Source organism: Octopus sinensis, linkage group LG2 (genome assembly GCF_006345805.1).
Source record: "Octopus sinensis linkage group LG2, ASM634580v1, whole genome shotgun sequence".
Lineage (NCBI taxonomy): Eukaryota > Metazoa > Mollusca > Cephalopoda > Octopoda > Octopodidae > Octopus > Octopus sinensis.
The window spans coordinates 83,330,946-83,354,659 of record NC_042998.1 but is presented as its reverse complement, the minus strand read 5'-3'; the positions used below and the strand labels follow the sequence as shown (position 1 = coordinate 83,354,659).

The 23,714-nt window shown below is 38.5% G+C and overlaps 1 protein-coding gene across 1 annotated transcript in view; it reads left to right on the top strand.

Annotated features, from left to right (window-relative positions):
• Positions 1-23,714, top strand: part of LOC115223381 (angio-associated migratory cell protein) — a 38,033-nt gene that overhangs the window by 5,677 nt on the left and 8,642 nt on the right. The window contains exons 2-7 of the mRNA XM_029793894.2: positions 2,274-2,372; positions 14,725-14,844; positions 17,475-17,614; positions 19,911-20,055; positions 22,546-22,629; positions 23,536-23,642. Coding sequence (XP_029649754.1) covers positions 2,274-2,372; positions 14,725-14,844; positions 17,475-17,614; positions 19,911-20,055; positions 22,546-22,629; positions 23,536-23,642 — 695 coding nt within the window. The remainder of the gene's footprint in view (positions 1-2,273; positions 2,373-14,724; positions 14,845-17,474; positions 17,615-19,910; positions 20,056-22,545; positions 22,630-23,535; positions 23,643-23,714) is intronic.

Sequence of the window (23,714 nt, the reverse complement as noted above, 5' to 3'; positions counted from 1 at the left end):
CCTCAAGATCACAGCATATTATCTGAATATGTGGTTGAGTGGTAAGAAGCTTGCTTCCCAACCACATAGTTCCGGGTTCAGTCCCACTGCATGACACTTTGGGCAAGTGTCTTCTACTATAGCCTCAGGCTGACCAAAGCCTTGTGAGTGGATTTGGTTGACGGAAACTGAAAGAAGCCCATTTTATATATATATATATATATATATATATATATATATATATATATATATATATATATATATATATATATATCTATATATATATATATCTATGTATTTGTGTGTCTATGTTTGTCCCTCCCACCACCACTTGAGAACTGATGTTGGTGTGTTTACAACCCAGAAACTTAGTGGTTTGGCAAAAGTGACTGATAAAATTAGGCTTACAATGAATAAGTCCTGGGGTCGATTTGTTCAACTAAAGGCAGTGCTCCAGCATGGCTGCAGTCAAATGACTGAAACAAGGAATAGAAAAGAAGGAAAGGAAGTTATGGGTACAGAGGAGGCATGTGGTTTAATGGTTAGGGTACTCAGTTTGTGGTCCTAAGGTCATCAGTTTGATTCCAGGCAGTGTATTGTGTCCTTGAGAGAAACACTTATTTTATGTTGCTTCAGTCTACTCAGCCAGCAAAAATGAGTTGTACCTGTAATTGAAAGGACCAGGCCTGTCACACTCTGTATCACACTGATCCTTTCTGAGAACTATGTTAGGAGTATGTGTGTCTGTGGAGTACTCAGCCACTTGCACGTTCATTTCATGAGCAGGCTGTTCAGTTGATTGGATCATCTGGAACACACATTATTGTAACTAACGGATTGCCAGTTAAGTTGCAGGATTGCGGATTGCCAGGTGACCCTGGCATTGGTCATTGTCATGGCTGATGCCAGTGCCACCTGTTTGGCACTCATGCCATTGGCACATAAAAAGTACCTGTCAAGCATGGCTGATGCCAGTGCTGGTGGTACATAAAAAGCACCGTTCGCGTGTGGTCGATGACAGTATCGCTTGACTGGCTCCTGTGCTGGTAGTACATAAAAGGCACCATTTCAAACATGGCTGATGCCAGTGCCACCTGACTGGCACCCGTGCCGGTCGGTCACATGTAGAAAGCACCATCTGAATGTGGTTGATGCCAGTGCCACCTGACTGGCTCCCCCACCGGTGGCACATAAAAAGCTTCCACTACACTCTTGGAGTGGTTGGCATTAGGAAGGGCATCCAATTGTAGAAACATTGCCAGATCAGATTGGGGCCTGGTGCAGCCTCCTGGCTTGCCAGTCCTCAATCAAACTGTCCATTCCATGCCAGCATGGAAAGCAGATGTTAAACGATGATGATGATTTGAAACTGTTTTGTGTTGTTTTTCAAGCAGATTACATTTAAGTTCCAATGCCATCATGGCCTGCTTCACCATTTATCCTACCAGGGAGCTTAAAATGATGCACCAGTCAAGTATTAGAGTCAGTTTAATCTACTAAACAACTTTCCTCGAAATTGCTGGCTGTGTGCCTAAATTAGAAACATTTATTTGTACATTATTGTAAAAAGAAAATACAGCAATTTTGACTTGATCCCTGACATTTACTCCACATTCACAGAAGCAATAATAGATGGGTGATTACTGTGGTGGTGGTGGTAGTGGTGGAATTGTGGCTGTAGCAATGACATCAGTAGTAGTGGTAGTAGTTGCAGTAGTCATAGTTGCGGATCCTATGATGGTGGGAAATATTTTGTTTTTGTGTTAATTGTTGGTAGATTGGGAGGGTATCCAAGCAGGGTTCGTACAAGTAGTGGTGGTGGTGGTCCTTTATCTTGTTTCAGTTATTAGATCGCGGCCATGCTGAGGCACCACCACCTTGAAGAATTTTTAGTCGAATGAATTGACAGTTTTTTTTTAAAGTCTGGTATATATTCTATCAGTCTGTTTTGTCAAACCACTAAGTTATGGGGATGTATACTCACCAACACTGGCTGTCAAGTAGTGGAAGGAAACAAACATGGACACAAAGACAGACAGACAGACACACACACACATGGCAGGCTTCTTTGAGTTTCCATCTTACCATATCTGTTCACAAGGCTTTGGTTGGCCCAAGGCTATAGTAGAAGACACTTGCCCAAGGTGTCACGCAGTAGGACTGAACTTGGAACCATGTGGTTGAAAAACAAACTTCTTACCATCTAGCTACATCTGTGTTTTTGGTGGTATTTAATTTACACTGCTCTTTTTTTGTTTGTTTACCAATTCTTTGTTTGTTTGTCTTTTTTCAAGATATCACAGAAGATGCAGGGGCTGAGGGCGAAATTGAAGATGTGGAAATGTTCGAACCAGTTTCGGACTCATCAAAATTGACATTTGAGAAACACACAGGTAAGTGTCTCTTACTTGTTTTTTAATCATTAGACTGTGGCCATGCTGGAGCACCGCCTTGTAGAACCTTTAGTTGAATGATTCAACCCTGGTACTTTTTTTCTCTTGAGCCTGGTACTTATTCTATCAGTCTGTTTTGCCAAACCACTCAGTTACAGGGATGTAATCAAACCAACACTGGTTGTCAAGCAGTGGTGAGGGGAAATATACAATATAGACATATATATACATCGGGCTTCTTTCAGTTTCTGTCTACCAAATCCACTCACAAGGCTTTGTTGTGTTAGGCTATTGTAGAAGACACTTGCCCAAGGTGCCACATAGTGGGACTGAACCTGGAACCATGTGGTTGAGAAGCAAGTTTCTTACTGCACAGCCACACCTGCACCTATATATATATATATATATATATACACACAGGATGGGCTTCTTTCAGTTTCTGTTTACCAAATCCACTCACAAGGCTTTGTTGTGTTAGGCTATTGTAGAAGTAGGACTGAACCTGGAGCCATGTGGTTGAGAAGCAAGTTTCTTACCACACAGCCATGCCTGCACATTTGTTCATTTTTTTCTGTGTTTGTCTGTCTCTGTGTGTGATTAACAAAAATAGGTTGAAAGATGGAGCAATAATGAAGAAGACTGGAGGAGAGAAGGGGTCTGATAGCTTGTTAGATAAATAAAATGAGAATAGGGAGAGACAGAAGAGTATATAGAATGGTTGGAAAAGAGAGCAGCAGCTAGTGAGAACATTAAATGCTTTTTGGTCTATTTGAGCCCTGTCAATAGTGTGTGCGCACAACTATCCACATGCTTAGATGAGATTTGTCACTTCCAGTCTATTAGAAAACAGTTTAAAACACACACTGGTACAAATAGATGTCTGGTTGAATCGTTAGCACGCCGGGCGAAATGCGTAGCCGCATTTCGTCTACCGCTACGTCCTGGGTTCAAATTCCGCCGAGGTCGACTTAGCCTTTCATCCTCTCGGGGTCGATAAATTAAGTACCAGTTACGCATTGGGGTCGATATAATCGACTTAATCCGTTTTGTCTGTCCTTGTTTGTCCCCTCTGTGTTTAGCCCTTTGTGGGTAATAAAGAAATAGGTTGAATAAAAATCTGTTATATGCAATTAAAGCAATGTTAAATTAAAATAAGCATCTATCTATCATAGTTAATGTAAATACATTGTTGAAATGCAAATTTACTGTGGTATTCTTCTCCCTCTGACATATATTGTGTTCTGAAACACAGCATGTCTGTAAGAAATATTATTTCTGGGCAAATGCCACAGTAAATTTGCCTGGTGTAGTTACATTGAGTATGATCCCTAGATGGCTGTTTTAATTTGATACTGCCTCAAATGACTATACTATAATATAATGTGGTAAGAAACTTGCTTCCCAATCACATGGTTCCAGGTTCAGTCCCACTGTGTGGTACCTTGGGCAAATGTCTTCTACTATAGCCTCAGGCCAACCAAAGCCCTGAGTGGATTTGGTGGATGGAAACTGAAAGAAGCCTGTTGTATTCTTTTATTCTTTTATATGTTTCAGCCTTGAGGCCATATATTTATATATATATGTGTGTCTGTATTTGTCCCCCAAGCATCACTTGGCAACTGATGTTAGTGTGTTTACATCCCCATAACTTAGCAGTTTGGCAAAAGAAACCGATAGAATAAGTACTAGGCTTACAACAAATAAGTCCTGGGGTCGATTTATTCGACTAAAGTCAGTGCTCCAGCATGGCTGCAGTCAACTGAATGAAACAAATAAAAGAATAATATATATATATATATATATATATATATATATATAAACATCAACATAACTTCAAAGTTCAGCTTCCATATTGGCATAGGTTGGACAGTTTGACCAGATTTGATGGCTCTAAGCACTGCGATATGTTCTGATGCCTGCTTTGGCATGGTTTCTATGACACAATGTCCTTCCTTCTTCCAACCCATGCCTGTTTGCAGGCAAAGGTGATATTTCCCCATGGCAATGAGCTGGCAGAATCGTTACTGCATCAAGGTAAATTTCTTAGCAGCATTTCATCCGTCTTTACGGTCTGAGTTCCGTTTCCAGTATGGTCAGCTTTGCCTTTCATTCTTTTCGAGTTGATAAAATAAGTAGCAGTCATGTACTGGGGTTGAGGTAATTGACTTAAGCCTTCCCACGAAATTGCTGGCCCGGTGCCAAAATTTGAAACCAGTATTTCCTCATGGTCAAACATTTCAGCAAAATATTGGTAATGAATAACATTCATTTACAACAATTATGTGATATCAAAACAAAGAGACACAAGCATATTTACTCTCAAAGCTGATGATGGAAGTATGTTGAATTGTTGGTATGCCTGTGGAATAGTATTATAACACATCCTTTTGATACATATATACTCATTATATTCTATATTTTGGGGATGAGGAATTATGTACATTATTTACAATAGACGGATAGGTGTCCTCATTTGTTTGTTGTTATCATAATGTTTCGGCTGATGTACTCTCCAGCCTTCATCAGGTGTTCTGGTAGAATTTCAAACCCAAGCCTTTATTTGGCTAATGGGGTACACTGTTCTCACTCCTAAGGTATGTTACTGATGTTATTTTTCAAGTCCCTGCCTGGGATTGAACTTAGAATCCGAGGGTTAGTAGCTTGTGCTCTTATCCACTACACTATATGCCTATGGGCTACTAACCCTTACATTCTAATTTCAGTCCCAGGCAGGGACTTGAAAAATAACATTGGAGTGGCTGTGTGGTAAGTAGCTTGCTAACCAACCACATGGTTCTGGATTCAGTCCCACTGCGTGGCATCTTGGGCAAGTGTCTTCTGCTATAGCCCCGGGCCAACCAATGCCTTGTGAGTGGATTTGGTAGACGGAAACTGAAAGAAGCCTGTCGTATATATGTATATATATATATGTGTTTGTTTGTCCCCCTAGCATTGCTTGACAACCGATGCTGGTGTGTTTACGTCTCCGTCACTTAGCGGTTGGGCAAAAGAGGCCGATAGAATAAGTACTGGGCTTACAAAGAATAAGTCCTGGGGTCGATTTGCTCGACTAGAGGCGGTGCTCCAGCATGGCCGCAGTCAAATGACTGAAACGAGTAAAAGAGAGAGAGAGTAACATACCTAAGGAATGAGAACAGTGTACTCCATTAGTCAAATAAAGGCTTGGGTTTGAAATTCCACCAGAACACCTGATGAAGACTGCAGAGTACATCAGCTGATATGTGATAGCAACAAACAAGATGAAGACACCCATTGTAAATAATGTACACATATACAGGCATGACCATGTGGTAAGAAGTTTGCCTCCCAACCACATGGTTCTGTGTTAAGTCCTCCTGCATGATACCTTGGGCAAGTGTCTTCCATTATAGTCCTAAGCTGACTATAGCCTTGTCATTAGATTGGTAGACAGAAACTGAAAGAAGCCTGTTGCATATAGGTGTATATATGTGTGCTTTCCTCCATGTGTTCAAATCTTCTTTTTTCTCTACATTGTATACTTTATAGACAATAGTCTTTTCTTTAATTTAATTTTTTATTATCCATCTAATTTTATTTTTAATTTATTCCCATTCATGTGAAACCACTTATTCAAGTTCAAGTCATTGATGCAATTTTATACCAATTGCTATTTTTACTTTTGTTATGTTGCGATTATATTATACTTCAGTTTGATTTTAATTATTACTTACTACATATAATTCAATTGTTATTATTATTTTTATTGTTAAAGTGAAAATATCTGACATAAAATAGAGAAACGTTTTTGTTTCACTTTTAACACGTAATACTGAAATAGTGGAGAAGATATGATATTGCTATGGGCTCGCTCTAGGCAAGAGGTTGAACATTTTTTTGCCCATGAAACTGCATGGACCCTAAGTAAGGCATGTGTAAAATTTGAATGGAAGTGGTTGTGTAGTTCTCAAGTTTCAGGGAATCGTTGTGGAGAAGATACGATATTGCTATGGGAAAAAGTTCAAAATCTTTTTTACCGGTGACACTCCCCGGACCCTAAGTAAGGCATGTATAAAATTTGAATGAAATTGGTTGTGTAGTTCTCAAGTTTTAGGGAAATACACAGACAGACAGACAGACACACATTCTCAGTTTTATATATACATATATATATATATATATATATATACACATACATACATACATACATATATATACATATCAGGGATGTACCACCTGGGTAGGCGGTGACTACCATGAATAAAATAGATCGATAGTAGCCTTTTTCTTTTATGGCATAATATGTGCATAATTCAATAAAACTATGGAGGTTACTCTGATTACCATGCATAAAATGCTAGATATTTTATTTTTTTGTAGATGAGGTAGGCATAATTCACCCCTTTCAATCTAGTATTAAACTATGCATAGAACTGCTGTAGTACATGTGCTGCACACATTCCTATAAATGCTTTCTTTATATGCTGTAAAGGCAGAAGTAAATCTGCCTTCAACTTAGTCGCGTGCCTGTGCTTCACTTATTTTTTTGCGTTTTACTACTTAAACGTCACCAACTGTGTACCCTAAGTAATTACTGATGGCACATATATATATATCATCATCATCATCATCATCGTTTAATGTCCGCTTTCCATTCTGGCATGGGTTGGACGGTTTGACTGAAGACTGGCAAGCCAGATGGTTGCACCAGGCTCCAATCTGATCTGGCAGAGTTACTACAGCTGGATGTCCTTCCTAACACCAACCACTCCAAGAGTGTAGTGGGTGCTTTTATGTGCTACTGGTACGAGGGCCAGTCAGGCGGTGCTGGCGATGGCCACGCTCAAATGGTGTTTTTTATGTGTGGCACTGGCAACGACCTCGCTCAAATGTTGTTTTTCATGTGCCAGTAAGGTGACGCTGGTAAGGATCACGCTTGAATGGTGCTTTTTATGTGCCACCGGCACAGGAGCCAGTCAGCGGACCTGGCAACGATCAAGCTCAGATGGTGCTTTTAACGTTTCACTGGCACGGGTGCCAGTCAGGCGGTGCTGTCATTGGCCATGTCAGCGAATTTGATTTTGATTGTGATTTCACTTGCCTGAACAGGTCTTCGCAAGCAACGCATAGGTAGGCTGGTTACACTGCTGACATAGGCCACAAGTTATGGTCTCACTTGGCTTGCCGGGTCTTCTCAAGCACAGCATATTTCCAAAGGTCTTGGTCACTAGTCATTCCCTCGATGAGGCCCAATTTACGAAGGTCGTGTTACACCACCTCATCCCAGGTCTTCCTGGTTCTACCTCTTCTACAGATTTCCTCAATTGCTAGGGTGTAACACTTTTTCACACAGTTATCCTCATCCATTCGCACCACATGTCCATACCAGTACAGTTGTCTCTCTTGCACACTACACCTGATGCTTCTTAGGTCCAACTTTTTTTTCAAGGCGCTTACACTCTGTTGTGTATGCACACTGACATTACACATCCAGCGGAGCATACTGGCTTCATTTCTTGCAAGCTTATGCATGTTCTCAGCAGTCACCACCCATGTTTCACTGCTATGTAGTATGGCTGTTTGTACACATGCATCATACAGTCTACCTTTTATACTGAGTGAGGGGCTCTTTGTCATCAGCAGAGGTAGGAGTTTTCTGAACTTTGCCCAGGCTATTCTTATTCTAGAAGCTACACTTTCAGAGCATCCACCTCCACTACTGACTTGGTTACCTAGGTAACAGAAGCTATCAATGTGGCAAAAGTTGTTCTCTGCACATTTTCAGTGTTTATTGCTCCTGAGCCACATACAAAAACTATCTACCCAGTTAACCTTCCTTTGATATTGCTGCACATCTCATGTATCCATAGCTTGCACTGGGTACATCTTATAGAGTTTCTACTTACACCTTTTCTACAGATCGAGCAGGGCCATCTACCTGAAATGATTTGTGGTTTGTCTGCCTTCCTACTTATTAAGACTTTGGTTTTAGCTAGGTTGACTCTAAGGCCCTTGAATTCTAAACCTTGCTTCCACACCTGAAACTTCTCTAGCTCTGATAGTGACTCAGCAATAAGAACAAGGTCATCAGCAAAGAGGAGCTCCCAGGGGCATCCTGTCTTGAATTCCTCTGTTATTCTGGAAGGTGCCATCGCCAACGACTGATGTAATAGTATTATAGTTAGTTGCATAAAGAGTAAAAGGTGATGTCTTAGATAGAAAAAACTGCAGAATGGCTCTCCCCAGACACAATACAATATATATGTATATATATATATATGTGTGTGTATGTGTGTGTGCATATTTGTGTCTCCATGTTTAAACATTGTGCAGTAGTTGTAAAATGATTGTCACTGTCATGTGTACACGGTAAATGATGATGATGATAATGTAGTAGTAGTTGTATTATTATTATTATTATTATTATTATTATTAGTAGTAGTAGTAGTAGTATATCAGATAATTGAGAAAATTGTGATATGCACTTCATTATCTAATATGTGATTAGATGTAATTAATTTAGTAAAAACTAGTCAGCATTTAAATCAGCCATGACCTAAGTGGGTTTTTTTTTTACGTAAACACTATTGTCATCATCATCGTCATCATCTGCCTTCCAAGATGGCATGGGTTGGATGGTTTGACAGAAGCTGGCTAGGCAGGAGCCTACACCAGACTTCTGTGTCTGTTTTGGCATGGTTGTTACAACTGGATGCCCTTTCTAACACCAACTGTCCAGCAGGGTGGACAGAGGGATTTTTATGTGGCACAAGCACAGATAAGGTCAGTTTTGGCATGGTTTTTGCAGCTTGATGCCCTTCCAAATGCCAGTCACTTTACAGTGTGGACTGGATGCTTTTTGTGTAGCGCCAAAAACTGGCAGGGTCGCCAAGTAACATGCAAGACAAAGATCCTTTCAGAGGATTGGAGGTGGTGATCTTTGAGAGCATCGGATGTGGTGATCTTGTGTGAGATGATGAAAAATGAAAGGTTCAAGTGTGACAGAAAAGCAGAAACGGGTGTCTTGCTGTAGAGGAGGTACATGGTTACCCGGTTAGAGAGAGCGAGAGAGAGAATGATCAGGAATAAGGGCAGAAACAGGTGTGCTACTGTAAAGGAGATACATGGCTATCCAGCCTGAGGGAAGAGCAAGGGAGAGAGAGTGGGAGATAGCAAGAGTGCAGGAGAGAGATGGTGGCATAGTGCCAGGGTATACTCACAAGGAATGGGGATCAGAATATAAACGGGATGGTAGGTTGATGGAAGAGCGGAATAGATGGTGGCAAGTATGGAGGTCATAATATAAGTGGTAGGGTATTGCCGAAGAAGCAGAATGGCCAAAAGTAGTGCAGTGGCTGGTGAAAACCTGGGTATATAGAGGGGTGGGGAATAAGTGATAGCAATGATACAGTTAGCAGGGTTGTGAGGACAGGATTGGGGTGCAAGTAATAAGGAAAGTGCATGAAAGAGGAAATGTGAGGAAGAAGAGATGTAGTTTGATTTGTTGGGGTAAAGTGTATGGAAGGTTTTATTGATATGTGTGGGTGGAACATACAGCGTTTCTAGAACTCAGTTTCACTAATGTGGGCAGATCTCCTCAGACATCTTGACCCATTGTCATTTCCTCCATGAGGCCCAACATCCTGAGACTGGTCCTCACCTCTTCGTCTCATGTCTTCCTGGGTCTTCCTCTTCTGCGGCTACCATCCATTTTTAGTGATTGGCACTTCTTTATACAGCTATCTTCATTCATGCGCATCACATGTCCAAACCAACATGCTGCATTTAATTCCTCTTTTGCCCAACTTTTCTCTCTACATGTACACTGGTGTTGCACATCCAGTGGAGCATATTACCTTCATTTCTCTCTAATCTACACATGTCTTCCGCATCCAGAGCCCATGTCTCTCTACTATGGAGTACAGCTGTTTGTATACAAGTATCATACAATTTACTTTTCACTTAGAGAGAGAATCCCTTTGTTACCTACAGAGGTAACAGCTCTCTGAACTTCTTCCATCCTATTCTTATTCTAGAAGCAATACTTTCAGAACATCCTCCACTATTGCTAATTTGGTCACCTAGGTAATAGAAACTATTTACAACCTCAAGAGCACTTCTTGGGCATTTGAAAGAATCTAATTCTTGTGTGTCCTTAGTGTATATTGTTCCTGCACATCTGCCACACCCAAAGACAACCTTATCTGTTAAACTTCTTGTGATTCCACTGCACCTCTTATGTGTCCAGAGCCTACCAGTGTAGCAAATGGAATTACTTCCAATACCTTTCTTACATAATGAGCAGGTCATTTACCTGATGGAAGGAGAATTTTATCTGCTTTCTTGCTAACAACAACATTGGTCTCTGCTAGGTTAACTTTAAAGCCCTTTGATTCCAGGTTTTGCTTCCATACCTGAAATTCCATCTCAAATTTGGCTACAGATACTACAATAAGAGCAAGGTCATCAGCATATAGTAGTTCTCATGGGTACTCAGTTTTGAATTCCTCTGTTATTGCCTGAAGGACTAGGATGAAGAAAAGTGGGCTGAGAACTGAACCTTGGTGAACCCCTACTTGTACATTAAATTCATCACTGTATTTGTGGCCAACTCTCACCTTACTGACAGCACCAATGTAGAGCTCTAACAACCCACTCTACTCCTAATTTCCTTAGAGGCCACCAGATAATAGAGCGGAGAACTCTGTAGAAAGCTTTCTCTAGGTTGACAAAAGCTAAGTGCAATGGCTTACTTTTGGCCAAATACTTTTCCTACAACTGTCTCATTAGGAAAATGCCATCTGTAGTACTCTTCTCTGGTACGAAACCAAATTGCATCACATCTTGTTTAATCCTATTCCTAATTAATTGAGCTATAATTCTATAATTTTCATGACCTGATCCAGCAGTTTGATACTTCTGTAGTTGTTTCTATCTAAGGCATCATCTTTACCCTCTAAGCAACTAACTACAATACTACTACACCAGTCATTGGGGATGGCACTGTCTTGAATAACCTGATTAGCTACATGGGTGTCTAGGTAATCCTCATACTTGCAGCATCTGTGGCCTTCTTTGCAAATTGCTGGCAGGACTTAAATGTCACATTAGACATGAGCATTATGACTGACAAAGAAAGAGTACGTTGTTGGAGCCTCATATGTCAAAAATGAAACTTGGTATGGTGTCTATGGCTGGAGCAAGTTGTGATTTTCAAGCCTGGTAGAGAGGGCAGTAATTCCAACTGGAAACTGGCTTAGACTATGAGAACCTCCCCAACACCTATGACATGATATCAAAATGTTCCCGGACTAGTTCTGTAGTGCACCAACAGATAGCAGCACACAGTTGTGTGTGCAGTGAGATCTACCAGTGACCTTCATGAGGCAATGTGCTGAGTGACATTGCTGTGTTTACTTCACAAGTTGTGAAATTTGTGTTTTTGTGATCATGTTAACCCTTTTGTTACCAACCTGGCTGAAATCAGCTCTGACTCTGAGTATTGATGTCTTATTTTCATAAGTTTGAATTAAAATCTTCCACCAAACCTTAGTCACAATTTATGTTCCTAACACTTGCTGAATGATAGCTAAGTTATTTTACTAGATTCTTTGTTATATTTAAAGTAATTGAAAGAAGCAGAGAGCATCTCAAAATAAATACAGTAATGAAAGGGTTAATGCTGTAATCTGCAATTTTTGTCTTGAACAGAAAGTTGGAACAAAAAGCCAATGTGAAATTTTGCATTAAACTTGGGAAGTCTGCTGCAAAGACATTGAGCATGCTTCAGCAAGCTTACAGCGATGAGGCAATGGGTCATAAAAAATGTTTCGAGTGGCACGAGTGCTTCCAAAGTGGAAGAATATCCCTGGAAGACCTGCCATGAGTGTCACCACAAGAAATGTGGAGAAAATTCATCAGCTTGTGCATAAGGATCATCAGAGGACAATTAACAACGTTTTTAAGAATTTGAGGGAGAACATTCTGCAAAAGTGCTCGGATCTGTGGTGCGTGAAGAATTGGTTTCTTTACAACGACAATGCACCCTGTCACCAAGATCTCCTCATTAACAACAGGTGTCTTTCAACTAAGGACAAACTAAATTAAGAGGGCATGTATGGAAGTGAAGCCTTACAGGCATAGGAAGGAATATATATGTTTAAATGTATATCTGTATATATATCTGAATGTGTATATTCACATACTGAAAAAGATTTAGGTTAAAAGAAAATAACTTTGAATTACTTAAGCAGTGTTAATTACATGGCTAAATTCAAAGCAGTGAACAGCATAAATATACTGAGGTGATTTGAATAATGATGAGAATCATGATAAGAATTCTATTACAATAAAATACCAAAGAATAAAACAGTTTTCATAACATGCATACACACACTCATATGAAGATCTAGACTGAATGAAATGTAAGTGCTTGGGATATGTACTATTGTAGTACATATCCCCACCTTGCCATTTAGAAAAATGGGTTGACCTAATTGAGATATTTGAAATCAGTGCTTAGATGACAAAATGTAGGGCAGAAATGAACTCTTTTTTTTGTCTTTCCCTTTTTTTCTTCCTCTTTCTAACTTTTTCTCTTTTTTCTCTTCATTTTGTTTCTGTTTTGTTCCTTTTAAAGTGTTATTCAAATTTTGATGTTACGGTAATTAAAATAATTAGATTTGTCAACACTTTTAATCCAGATTTCAACTTTTAAAGAATTTTTGAGTTTTAACTTGAATTTTGAAATTTCATTCATTTTAAAATCTTTTGATTCAGTCCTATTCCACTGGGTTCTGATTCCAAAACAACTGAAAAGGTGGGGATAGGGGAAGAAATCAAATGGGGCTTGGACCAGAGAAGGCATGTCATTGATGAAGTTGCAAATGGCAATAAAAGGACTTTGACGAACCTAGCTGATTGATTGAACAATTGTTAAATGGTTAACCAATTGGAAAATAAATTATGAAGTGAAATAAAGCCAATGTATGTGTGTGTTTATTAGCACAACAATCTTCCCAAGATAAAGTAAAAAAAATATGAATAAAACTTACCTACCCTGTCTCTTTTAATTTTTCTTCTTCTGTGCCAGGGCCAGATCATTGCCAGGGCCACGGATTGGCTCCTGTGCTGGTGTCACGTGAAAAGCACCATTTGAGCGTAGTTGTTGTCAGTGCCGCTGGAGTGGCTCCTGTGCAGGTATCATGTAAAAAAACACCTTTTGAGTGTGGTTGTTGCCAGAACCACCAGACTGGCCCTCGTGCCAGTGGTACGTAATAGCACCCACTACACTCCTGGAGTGATTGGTGTTAGAAAGGGCATCCAGCTGTAGAAACTTTGCCAGATCAGTTTGTGCTTGGTGCAGCCTCTGGTTCACCAGTCCTTAGTCAAATCATCCAACCCATGCTAGCATGGAAAGCAGACGTTAAACGATGATGATGTGTTTATTTCATTTTTATTATTTTAGCAACAGCATATCTGTTCTTTCTCAATATGTTCTTGCTCAAATGTGAAGATGCTGATCACTTGTTTTCTATTATTGGAGACCTTTTTGTTAATAAATCTTCATAAGACACAAGATTCATTGATGTAATGAGACCTTGAGGCACCAGTCCTTGAGACACCAGTGTATTCACATTCAAATCTACTTGAATGTATTGCAAATAAATGAATATGCCATTGTTTAGATCAGTGGTTCTCGACCATTTTTTGACTATGAACCCCTTTGATTCCTATTTTATTGTATTGGACCCTTCATAACCATTCAATGTTTTAAAAAATCCCATTTATTTTTACAATTAAATATCATTACATCTCCCTTAGCGAAGGCAGAGGTATTGTTTACAGTCGTGTTTCTTTGTTTGTGGACAAGATATCTCAAGAACTGCTGGATGGATTTGGATGAAACTTTCAGGGATGTCTGGCCTCATGACTGGCACAAACTGATTAGATTTTGAAATCGTTTTGGTACCGGACAGGGATTCTGGATTATTTTTCTGTTTTTTTTACTTAATTTTTGAGAGTGGTCAGGTTCATTTTTAGTATTTTCATATGTGAGAGCAGTCGAGTTTATTTCAGATATTCTCATTTTAAAAATCATCTCCGGCTAATCGTTGAGAGGATGTTGGTGTTGCCTTGGTGGAGGTTTCTCTGAGTGCTCTTGTTGGGAATTATATAAAAAAAAATATTTTGTGTACTATAGGAATATAATCATTTTATTGCACATAAACGCTAACAACAAAACCTTATGTGGACCCCTAAGGGTCATATGGACCCCAGTTGAGAGCCATTGGTTTAGATTCTTGTTATTCTGTGTGTATTCTTATGAATCATAAACCATTTTAATCTTTAATTACTTCTTTTATCTCTGCAGATGTTGTCTACTGCATATCTCTGCATCCCTCTGGCCTGAAGATGGCAGTCACCGGGGGACAAGATGACAAAGCTTATCTGTGGGACATTGAAAATGGAAACATAATTTTGGAATGTAAAGGTACGACAGTTTTACATTATATCTTTTATTTGTTTCAGTTATCAGACTGACCAGGCTGGGGCACTGCTTTGAAGGGTTTAGCTGAACAAACCAACCCCGGCGCTTAATTTGTTTTGACACTGTTACTTATTCTACTGGTCTCTTTGACAAACCGTTACATTATGGGGGACATAAAGAAACCTATACTACCAAGCAGTTGGGGGAACAAACAAAGACATATACACAAATATATGTGTGAAAATCTGTTTGTGTGTATATATGTGTGTGTGTGTATATCATCATCATCATCATCATCATTGTCATTTAACATCTGCTTTCCATGCTGGCATGGGATGGACAGTTTGATTGAGGACTGGCAAGCCAGGAGGCTACCCCAGGTTCCAATCTGATCTGGCAGTGTCTCTACAGATGGATACCTTTCCTAATGCCAACCACTCTGAGAGTGTAGTGGGTGCTTTTTATGTGCCACTCGCATGGGAGCCAGTCAGGTGGCACTGGCATCGGCCATGCTCGGATGGTGCTTTTATCATCATTAATATCGTTTAACGTCCGCTTTCCATGTTGGCATGGGTTGGACGGTTTGACTGTGGGCTGGCAAACTAGAAGGCTACACCAAGCTCCAATCTGATCTGGCCCAGTTTCTACAGATGGGCACCCTTTCTAATCCCAGTTACATTTGAATGATGCTTTTATATATATATTTATATATATATATATAATTATCACATCCAAGCTAAATTGGATCTGTTTAGATTGCCTTAAACAGTTGTAAATGTCTAGAGATACAATCTCTGTTGTTTAAGGTGATCTAATCATCATCGTTTAACGTCCGCTTTCCATGCTGGCATGGGTTGGATGGTTTGACTGAGGACTGGTGAGCCTCTGATCTGATCTGATCTGGCAAAGTTTCTACAGCTGGATGCCCTTCCTAACGCCAACCACTCTGAAAGTGTAGTGGGTACTTTTATGTGACACGAGCATGAGGGCCAGTGAGGCGGTTCTGGCAACGACCATGCTCACTAGGCTAGAATTTGGGTTAGATATCATCATCGTCGTTTAACGTCTGCTTTCTATGCTGACATGGTTTGGATGATTTGACTGAGGGCTGGTGAACCAGAAGGCTGCACCAGGCTCCATCCATACAAACACTGCTAATGTCCCTAACAGTTAATTTACATATATATATATATATATATATATATATATATATATATATATATTATATATATATAAAATATATAATCATCATCATCATGTAGCAGAGTGGTTGGCATTAGGAAGGGCATCCAGCTGTAGAATTTTTGCCAGATCAGATTGGTACCTGGTGTAGCCTTCTGGCTTGCCAGCCCTCAGTCAAACCATCCAACCCATGCCAGCATGGAAAGCGGACGTTAAATGATGATGATAATGATGATGATTTCCTTATTGGCACGGGTTAGATGGTTTGATGGGAACTGGTAAGCCAGATAGTTGTACCAAGTTCCAGCCTGATTTTAGTTTGGTTTCTATGGCTGGATGCCCTTCCGAACGCTAACCACTCCAAGAGTGTAATGGGTGTCTTTTATGTGTCACTGACATAGGTGCTTTTACATATCACCATCACCAACTACGATTTCACTTGGCTCGATAAGTCTTCACAAGCACAACAAATAACCAAAGGCCTCAACCACTTATCCTTCCCTGTGACCCAACATTCGAAGATCATGCTTCACCACCTCATCCCATATTTTCCTGGGTTTTCCCCTTCCACAGGTTCCCTCCTTGGTTAGAGATCAGCATCTTTTTATGCAGCTGCCCTCGTCCATATATACATAACACAAGTTCACAAAAAGAACGATTTGAGTTCAAATCCCACAGACTATTGGTGTGCTGATGAAAATATCTCTTGTTATTATATTTCATTTTTGAAATCTCGCTGAGGTCAACCTTGATTTTCATCAGTTGTTTATTAGGATCGATGGTACCATTGATTAACACCCCATTAAAACTGTTGATCTTATGCCTAAATTAGAAACTATGATTATATTCCATCGTAGTTATCTCCCTTTACACCTGGTGGCTTGTCGTTCGTCGTCTTCTAAGGTTTTGTTATTAATACATTAATACCAGACAAACATGAGTACTCAGAGAGTGCAAACCTCTGCCAAGGCAACACCAACGTTCTCTCAACGATTAGCCAGAGATGATTTTTAAAATGAGAATATCTTAAATAAACTTGACTGGTCTCACAAACGAGAATACTAAAAATGAACCCGACCGCTCTCAAAAATTAAGTAAAATAAAAAACGGAAAAATAATCCAGAATTCTTGTCCGGTATTTGATCGATCCCAAAGTCTAGTCAGTTTGTGCCAGTCACGAGGTCAAACATCCCTGAAAGTTTCATTTGAATCCATCCAGTGGTTCTTGTGATATCATGTCCACAAACAAACAAACAAACAAACGCGACTGAAAAACAATACCCCCACCTTCGCTAAGGCGGGGGAAATTAGTGGGATAGATATAGTTGATTAAATCCTGTGGATAGTTGTGCCCCAGCATGACCAGCGTCCTGTGACCAAAGCCAATAAAAGAATCACAAAGTATCTTAAAGATATAAAAGTCTTACCATATTATTTTTGTTATATTTCAGGACATAAAGACTCAGTGGCAAGTGTTGCCTTTAGCTTTGATGGTATTTATGTTGCTACAGCTGACCTGAGTGGTCTTATCAAAGTCTGGAAAGTCAGCAGTAGAGAAGAAGTGTGGTCTTTTGAATGTGATGATATTGAGGTAGGTATTACTATCAGAAGAGCATCTCCTTCTGGATCAGATTATGTTTGGTTCTGTTATATAGGCGTGGCTATGTGGTTCAGAGGCTTGCTTTGCTCTATTTACGTCAGAGGTTCTCAACCATCTTTTATCGATGGACCCTCTTTGATTGCTAATTTATTCCGGTAGACCCCCGTAGCCATTCAATGTTTAAAAACTAGTTTTATAGAATGTTATTTATAAACGTTTTCACACATTAACTTGTGTAGGTTGAACTATGAAAAATATGAGAGAAAGAAACCTAGCTGTTTCTTGCAATACATACCAATACCTATGTCTAAAGCAAAATTTTTTCAGGGGCTCTTAAAATACTGTTGTTGATCCTCAATTTAATATTTTGTTGTGTGACCCCCACCAAAGATCTGATGTGGACCCTCAAGGGCAATATGGACCCCGGTTGAGAACCACTGATCTACATGGTTTTGGGGTCAGTCCTGTTGTGCAGCACCTTGGGCAGGTGTCTTCTACCCTCACTCTTGGCTGAACAATGCTTTGTGAGTGAATTTGGTAGATGGAAACTGTGTGGAAGCCTGTTTACTATGTGTGTGCTTCTTTGTCTCTGTTTCCCCCCCCCACTCCTACATGACAACTGTTGGTTTTGTTTTCATACCCATAACTTAGCACTCTTACAAATGAGACCGATATGATAACTAATAAACTTTTAAAAATTAAGTCCTGGGGGGTTATTTTTTCAACCAAAACCATTGAAGGTGATGCTCCAACATGGCCTCAGTCCAATGACTGAAGCAAATAACAAATAAAAGTAAAGAAGATAACAATTATATAATGAAAAAAAAAGAACCTCCCCCTCAAAATAAAAAAAAGAAACCAAAAGGACCATTGTTTTGGTCGCCTGAAAGGTGAATGTGTGAAATTCTCTCTCATTTAGCTTTGTATCATTATGTATTTATGGTAAATTACATGCAGAGAAAAAATGTACAAAAGTTTTATTCATTTGTACATGTATTTCATCTTTTAAACAAAATAATATTATTTTCCTTTCCATCTTCTTATCCATTAATTAGTAATTATTGTTGCCTTCCTTCGAATTCATTAATTACAAATATTTTCTGTTATCCTGTGTCATCAGTAAGAGTTTAATTACTTCCCTTCGTATACCATATGCATATTGCACTGATCATTTCTTACAGATATTTGAATGTTATAAGTATGTGAATTATACCATCACTTGGTAGTTTCAAAATATACATCTATGCATTTCTGTTAACCCTTTTGATGCCAATCCATGTGAGTTCCTCCACCCCTAGTATTATGATACAAACTTCGTATTTTAACCCTTTTGATACCAACCTGCCTGAAACTGCATCTGGCTCTCTAGTACAAATGTCTTGTTTTCAAAAGTTCTGAATTAAAATTTTCCACGAAACCTTAGTCACAATTTATGTTCCTAAAACTAACTTAACGATAACTAAGTTATTTTACTAAATTATTTGTTATATTTAAAATTAATTGAAAGAAACACCGAGCATCTCAATAGAAATAAGGTAACAAAAGGGTTAAAAGCGATCTAACTAACTTTTCATCAAAAATTTCATGTCAACTATGTTCCAAACTCCAGCTTAATAGTGGCATATTCATTTTACTAAATTCTTAATTATTTTAAAACTTAATTAAAATAAAGGTAATGTATTACAATAGAAGGGTTAACTGAACTCTATTTCCTTTTTGTTATGACATTTCAAGACATGTATCTTCACCTTTCTTCTTTATTTTGTAGCTTGCACACCTCATGTAATATTTTTGGCATAAATCTAAAATATAATTATGAAGTATTTTATTAAATTTCCTAGACATAAATTTATAATATTCTACTTTCTGCAGTTTGATACAGTGTTGAATGAATGAATATATCACTTAACCAAGGTATAAATCTATCCCAGGTCTTTCAAGTTTTTGTTACCATATTTCTGTTGAAACACATTGACTCTCATTTGTTAATTTTGAAAATAATGAATTTTAGAAAATAACTCTCATTCTTAAGCTGATGTTTTGGAATGTAAATTATCTTCAAATTTTGATGGAAGGTTTCAATTGAGATAATTTTAAAAAAGAGTTTGTGGCATAGAACCAGGGGCACTCTAAGGTAGGTTGGGTATTAAAAGAGGATTAAAAAAAAACTATACTGAGCATACATTAGGGCATAATGCAGATCCTAATCAGATCTTGTGCAACATGGAACATGGATGTTAAATGATGATGATGATATATATATATTTCATTTTTTCTTTTTCTTCAGTGGATCCAATGGCATTCCCATGCTCATGTGTTGCTTGCTGGAACTGCAACTGGCCAAATTTGGATGTGGAAGATACCATCTGGAGACTGTAAGACTTTCACTGGCCCCAACAGTACAGTAACATGTGGAAGAATATTACCTGATGGTGTGTATTGTTTAGTTTGGACCCTTGATCTCTGTGTTAAAGTTGCTTTACATACTGGTTATAGAACTGATTTTTGTGGATAAGTTTGAAATCATGCTGGCCTAGTACATTTAGCTGTTAATAAATATAATGTCTGCAAGCAGTGCAGGGCTCTTTATTACAACTGATGATTGATATTATATGTACAAAAAAAAATCAGAGGAAAAAAGACAAGAAAAGAACTACAATGTGAGGATCTAGCATATGCAAAGTATTAATGAAATGCTCAGAGAAGGAAAGAAAGAGTGGTTATTTTATGTTTTGAGTAAAGCTCCTTGGAAACAGGAGACATAGGAAAGTCCAAAAGAAAAGGAAGAAGGAGGAAAAAAATTGCCAACAGTGTATGTATATATATATAATATAACATGTCTTGAATGACACAACAATCCAGAGTGTAGTATATTAACTGTTATAATTTAATTGATCAATTCCCAGCAATATCTGAAGAAGCAATTTTTAAATTCCCAAATATATCAGACTATGAATAATTAAATTATAAAAGTTATTATAGTCCACTCTGCATTGTTGTGCCATTCAAGACATGTTATATTTCACAAACAATACACAATGCTTCCAGTGAACTACAATACTCTCCTATATATATATATATATATACATACATGCATGCATACATGTACACTCAGCTGTCAATGGGTAACCCTGCAACAGACTTGCCTTCCTGTCGGGAGGAATGTTGGCATTATTCGGTAGCTGAAACAATGCAAAGCACATTGTGACCAGCGATGTACAACAACATCTGATAGTGATATATGTATATATATATATAATCATCATCATCATCATCCTTTAACATCCATCTTCCATGGAATGAAGTGTTTGATTGGATTTGATGGATTTCAAAGCGTCCTTTGTGTTCCAGTGTCTTCTTTGTCTTGGTTTCTATGGCAGGATGCCCTTCCTTACACCAGCCACTTTATAGAGTGTCCTGGGTACTTTTTCTCCCTGGCAGTAGCATAAGTGAGGTTGTCAAGGAACTTGCAAGACTAAGATTCTCATAGAGAGGGAGTTGGCTATATGCCAGGTGATAAAAGGGTAATGCATGAAAGAAGCAGCTGGTGGGGCTTACTGGAGCATGTTGGTTACTGTAGAGAAGCTTTATGGCTATTTGTATAATAAAAGAGTGGGTAGGAATAATTGGGATGAAACTGGAAAGGGAGGTAAGAATGATCATGATGAGGTGCCAAAGTGGCCCCTTAAGATACTAAAAAGAGAAGGGAAGTGAATGGAGACAGAATAGAAAGTGTGGATGGGTGGAGGTTGCATGAAAGAGGAATGATTAGAGATAGGATAAAGACGAAGGAGAAGATCAAATGAATGAAGAACAAGTGTTTGGGAGGTGGTTGATGATAAAGGTATTGTAGGGATTAGATAGCTTGTATACGTACTGTTATTGCTATGCACATCTATCCATGTTTTTGTTCTGCCCTTGTGTCCAATGTGCACTATCAGTAAATAATATTTACTGAATAAAGGAGGTTAAGCATTCTGGTTAGCTCAAAGTTGCCTCCCTTGGTGTCTGGTACTGAAGAGAACTCAATAGTTTAGGATTTATCCATTAAGTCCAATAGTGGACTTTTTCTGTCTTCAGCAAGAATTTATTACGGAGATGTACTTGCATAGCAAGTGACTTGATCTGAGATCATGTACTAAAACAAAAACAATTGCAGTGTGGAAGATGTTTGTAAGCCATTTAAGAAGACACAAAAACCGTTAGATTCACTTCAACATTTAAATTTTTATTTGTGTCAAAATATTTTCATTGCTTTGGAACCGCGACCTTTTCACTGACAAAACTTCATGCCGCACGATATTTAGTCATTGAGCAGGTCGTGGTTTCAAAGCAGCGAAAATATTTTGACACAAATAAAATTCAAATGTTGAAGTGAAACTAATGGTTTTTGTGTATTCTTGAATGCCTTACAAACATCTTCCACGCCGCAATTGCAATTGCAAGAATTTATTGTACATGACAAACTGCAGTAACAAGTCATAAGAGGTTCAACTATCTCTCAAATGTATTTGAATTCATTTTATGTTTGTGTGTAATTTCTATTTATTCTTATTACTAATTTATTTAAGAAAAACAAAAAACTTTTGTGTCCATATATGATAATGTGAAAGCACTGCCTGGTGGTCAAGGTGTTGCACTCTTGATCGCTAAATCACGACTTTGATTCCCAGACCAGGTGGCACATTATGATCTTGAGTAAAATACTCCAATTCATGTTGCTCTGCAATCATTTCAACATCTCAATTATTGCACACTAGTGCACCTGTGCAGGTGATGTTGATTTGCTGGAGGGAATGAACTTATAAACAAATTATCTGTATGGTTGTTGGGCAAAGAAATCATGCAATCCTCATCCATCATCTAAAGATGGCAGAATCCAAAATAATAATTCAGTGGCAACTGCATAACTATATTTACAGGTAAACGATTGTGTGCTGGTTTTGAGAATGGAATGATGAAGATTATTGAATTGAAAGACCAGACAAGTTTGCACTCTTTGAATGGTAAGTGACTCTTTGTTGATGTTCTTATAATAGTAGTAGTAGTAGTAGCAGCAGCAGTAGTAATAACAGTAGTACTAGTAGTAGTAATAGTGAAATGGCTGGGTTGTTACTGTTTTAACCTTGTAGACCAGTGGGTTTAGAGATTAAATCTGCTGAAAGGCTTTACATTGTTATATTTCTGAACAGGATACACGATTTTACATTACCTTGATTCACCTGGCTGTTGGTGAATAATAGGAAGACAGTCATAGCTTTTCATGTGAAAACTGCTTTATGGTAGAAGGGTAAAACTACTGTTCTGTCCAGATGAAGATTTTCTATTCATTTACTTAACAGTACTGAATCTGAAGTTTAACTGCATGTATATGTATATATTCTGGTTGTTATAGGATACACTGAGCTGAATTCTGTTCCTTAAACCTGTCTGAAGGCTCTGAAAATATAATGATGATAGGAGTTGCCTTTCTATTACTAAGTTAGCCATACCAAAAAAATCTTTTTAAATCTCTCTCCCCTCTACACCTGCTGCAGCATTCATCCTAACTATTGTCATCATCATCATTTATCATCAGTTTAACATCCACTTTTCCATGCTTGCATGGGTCAGAAGCAGATTTTTTCTATAACTGGATGCTCTTCCTGTCCCCAACATACCTGTTTCCAAGCAAGGTAATAATATCACACACACACACACAAGTATTACATGCCTCTTCAGCTTCTTTCTACCCAGTACATTCACAGCATATTGATTAACCCTTTGTTATATTATAGAATGTTAGCTAACAACATTACTGCAGTGGGGACTGAACCCCTAATCATATAGTACCAAAGTGAATTTTATAACTGCAACAGCTATACCTGCACCTTGATAATTGTCTTAATTAACACGTCTAATTTCCTTTACAGTTCATTCTGAATGTATCACCTGTTTAGACTGTCACAGTGACAATAACCTGGTCATCAGTGGTTCTTCTGATTTAACCTGTCACATTACAAATATCAACAATGGCAAGGTAAGTTTTGATTTGTTTACAAACTTTAATTCTTGTTTTCTTTTTCTACCTAAAAAAATATATCATAGGCTG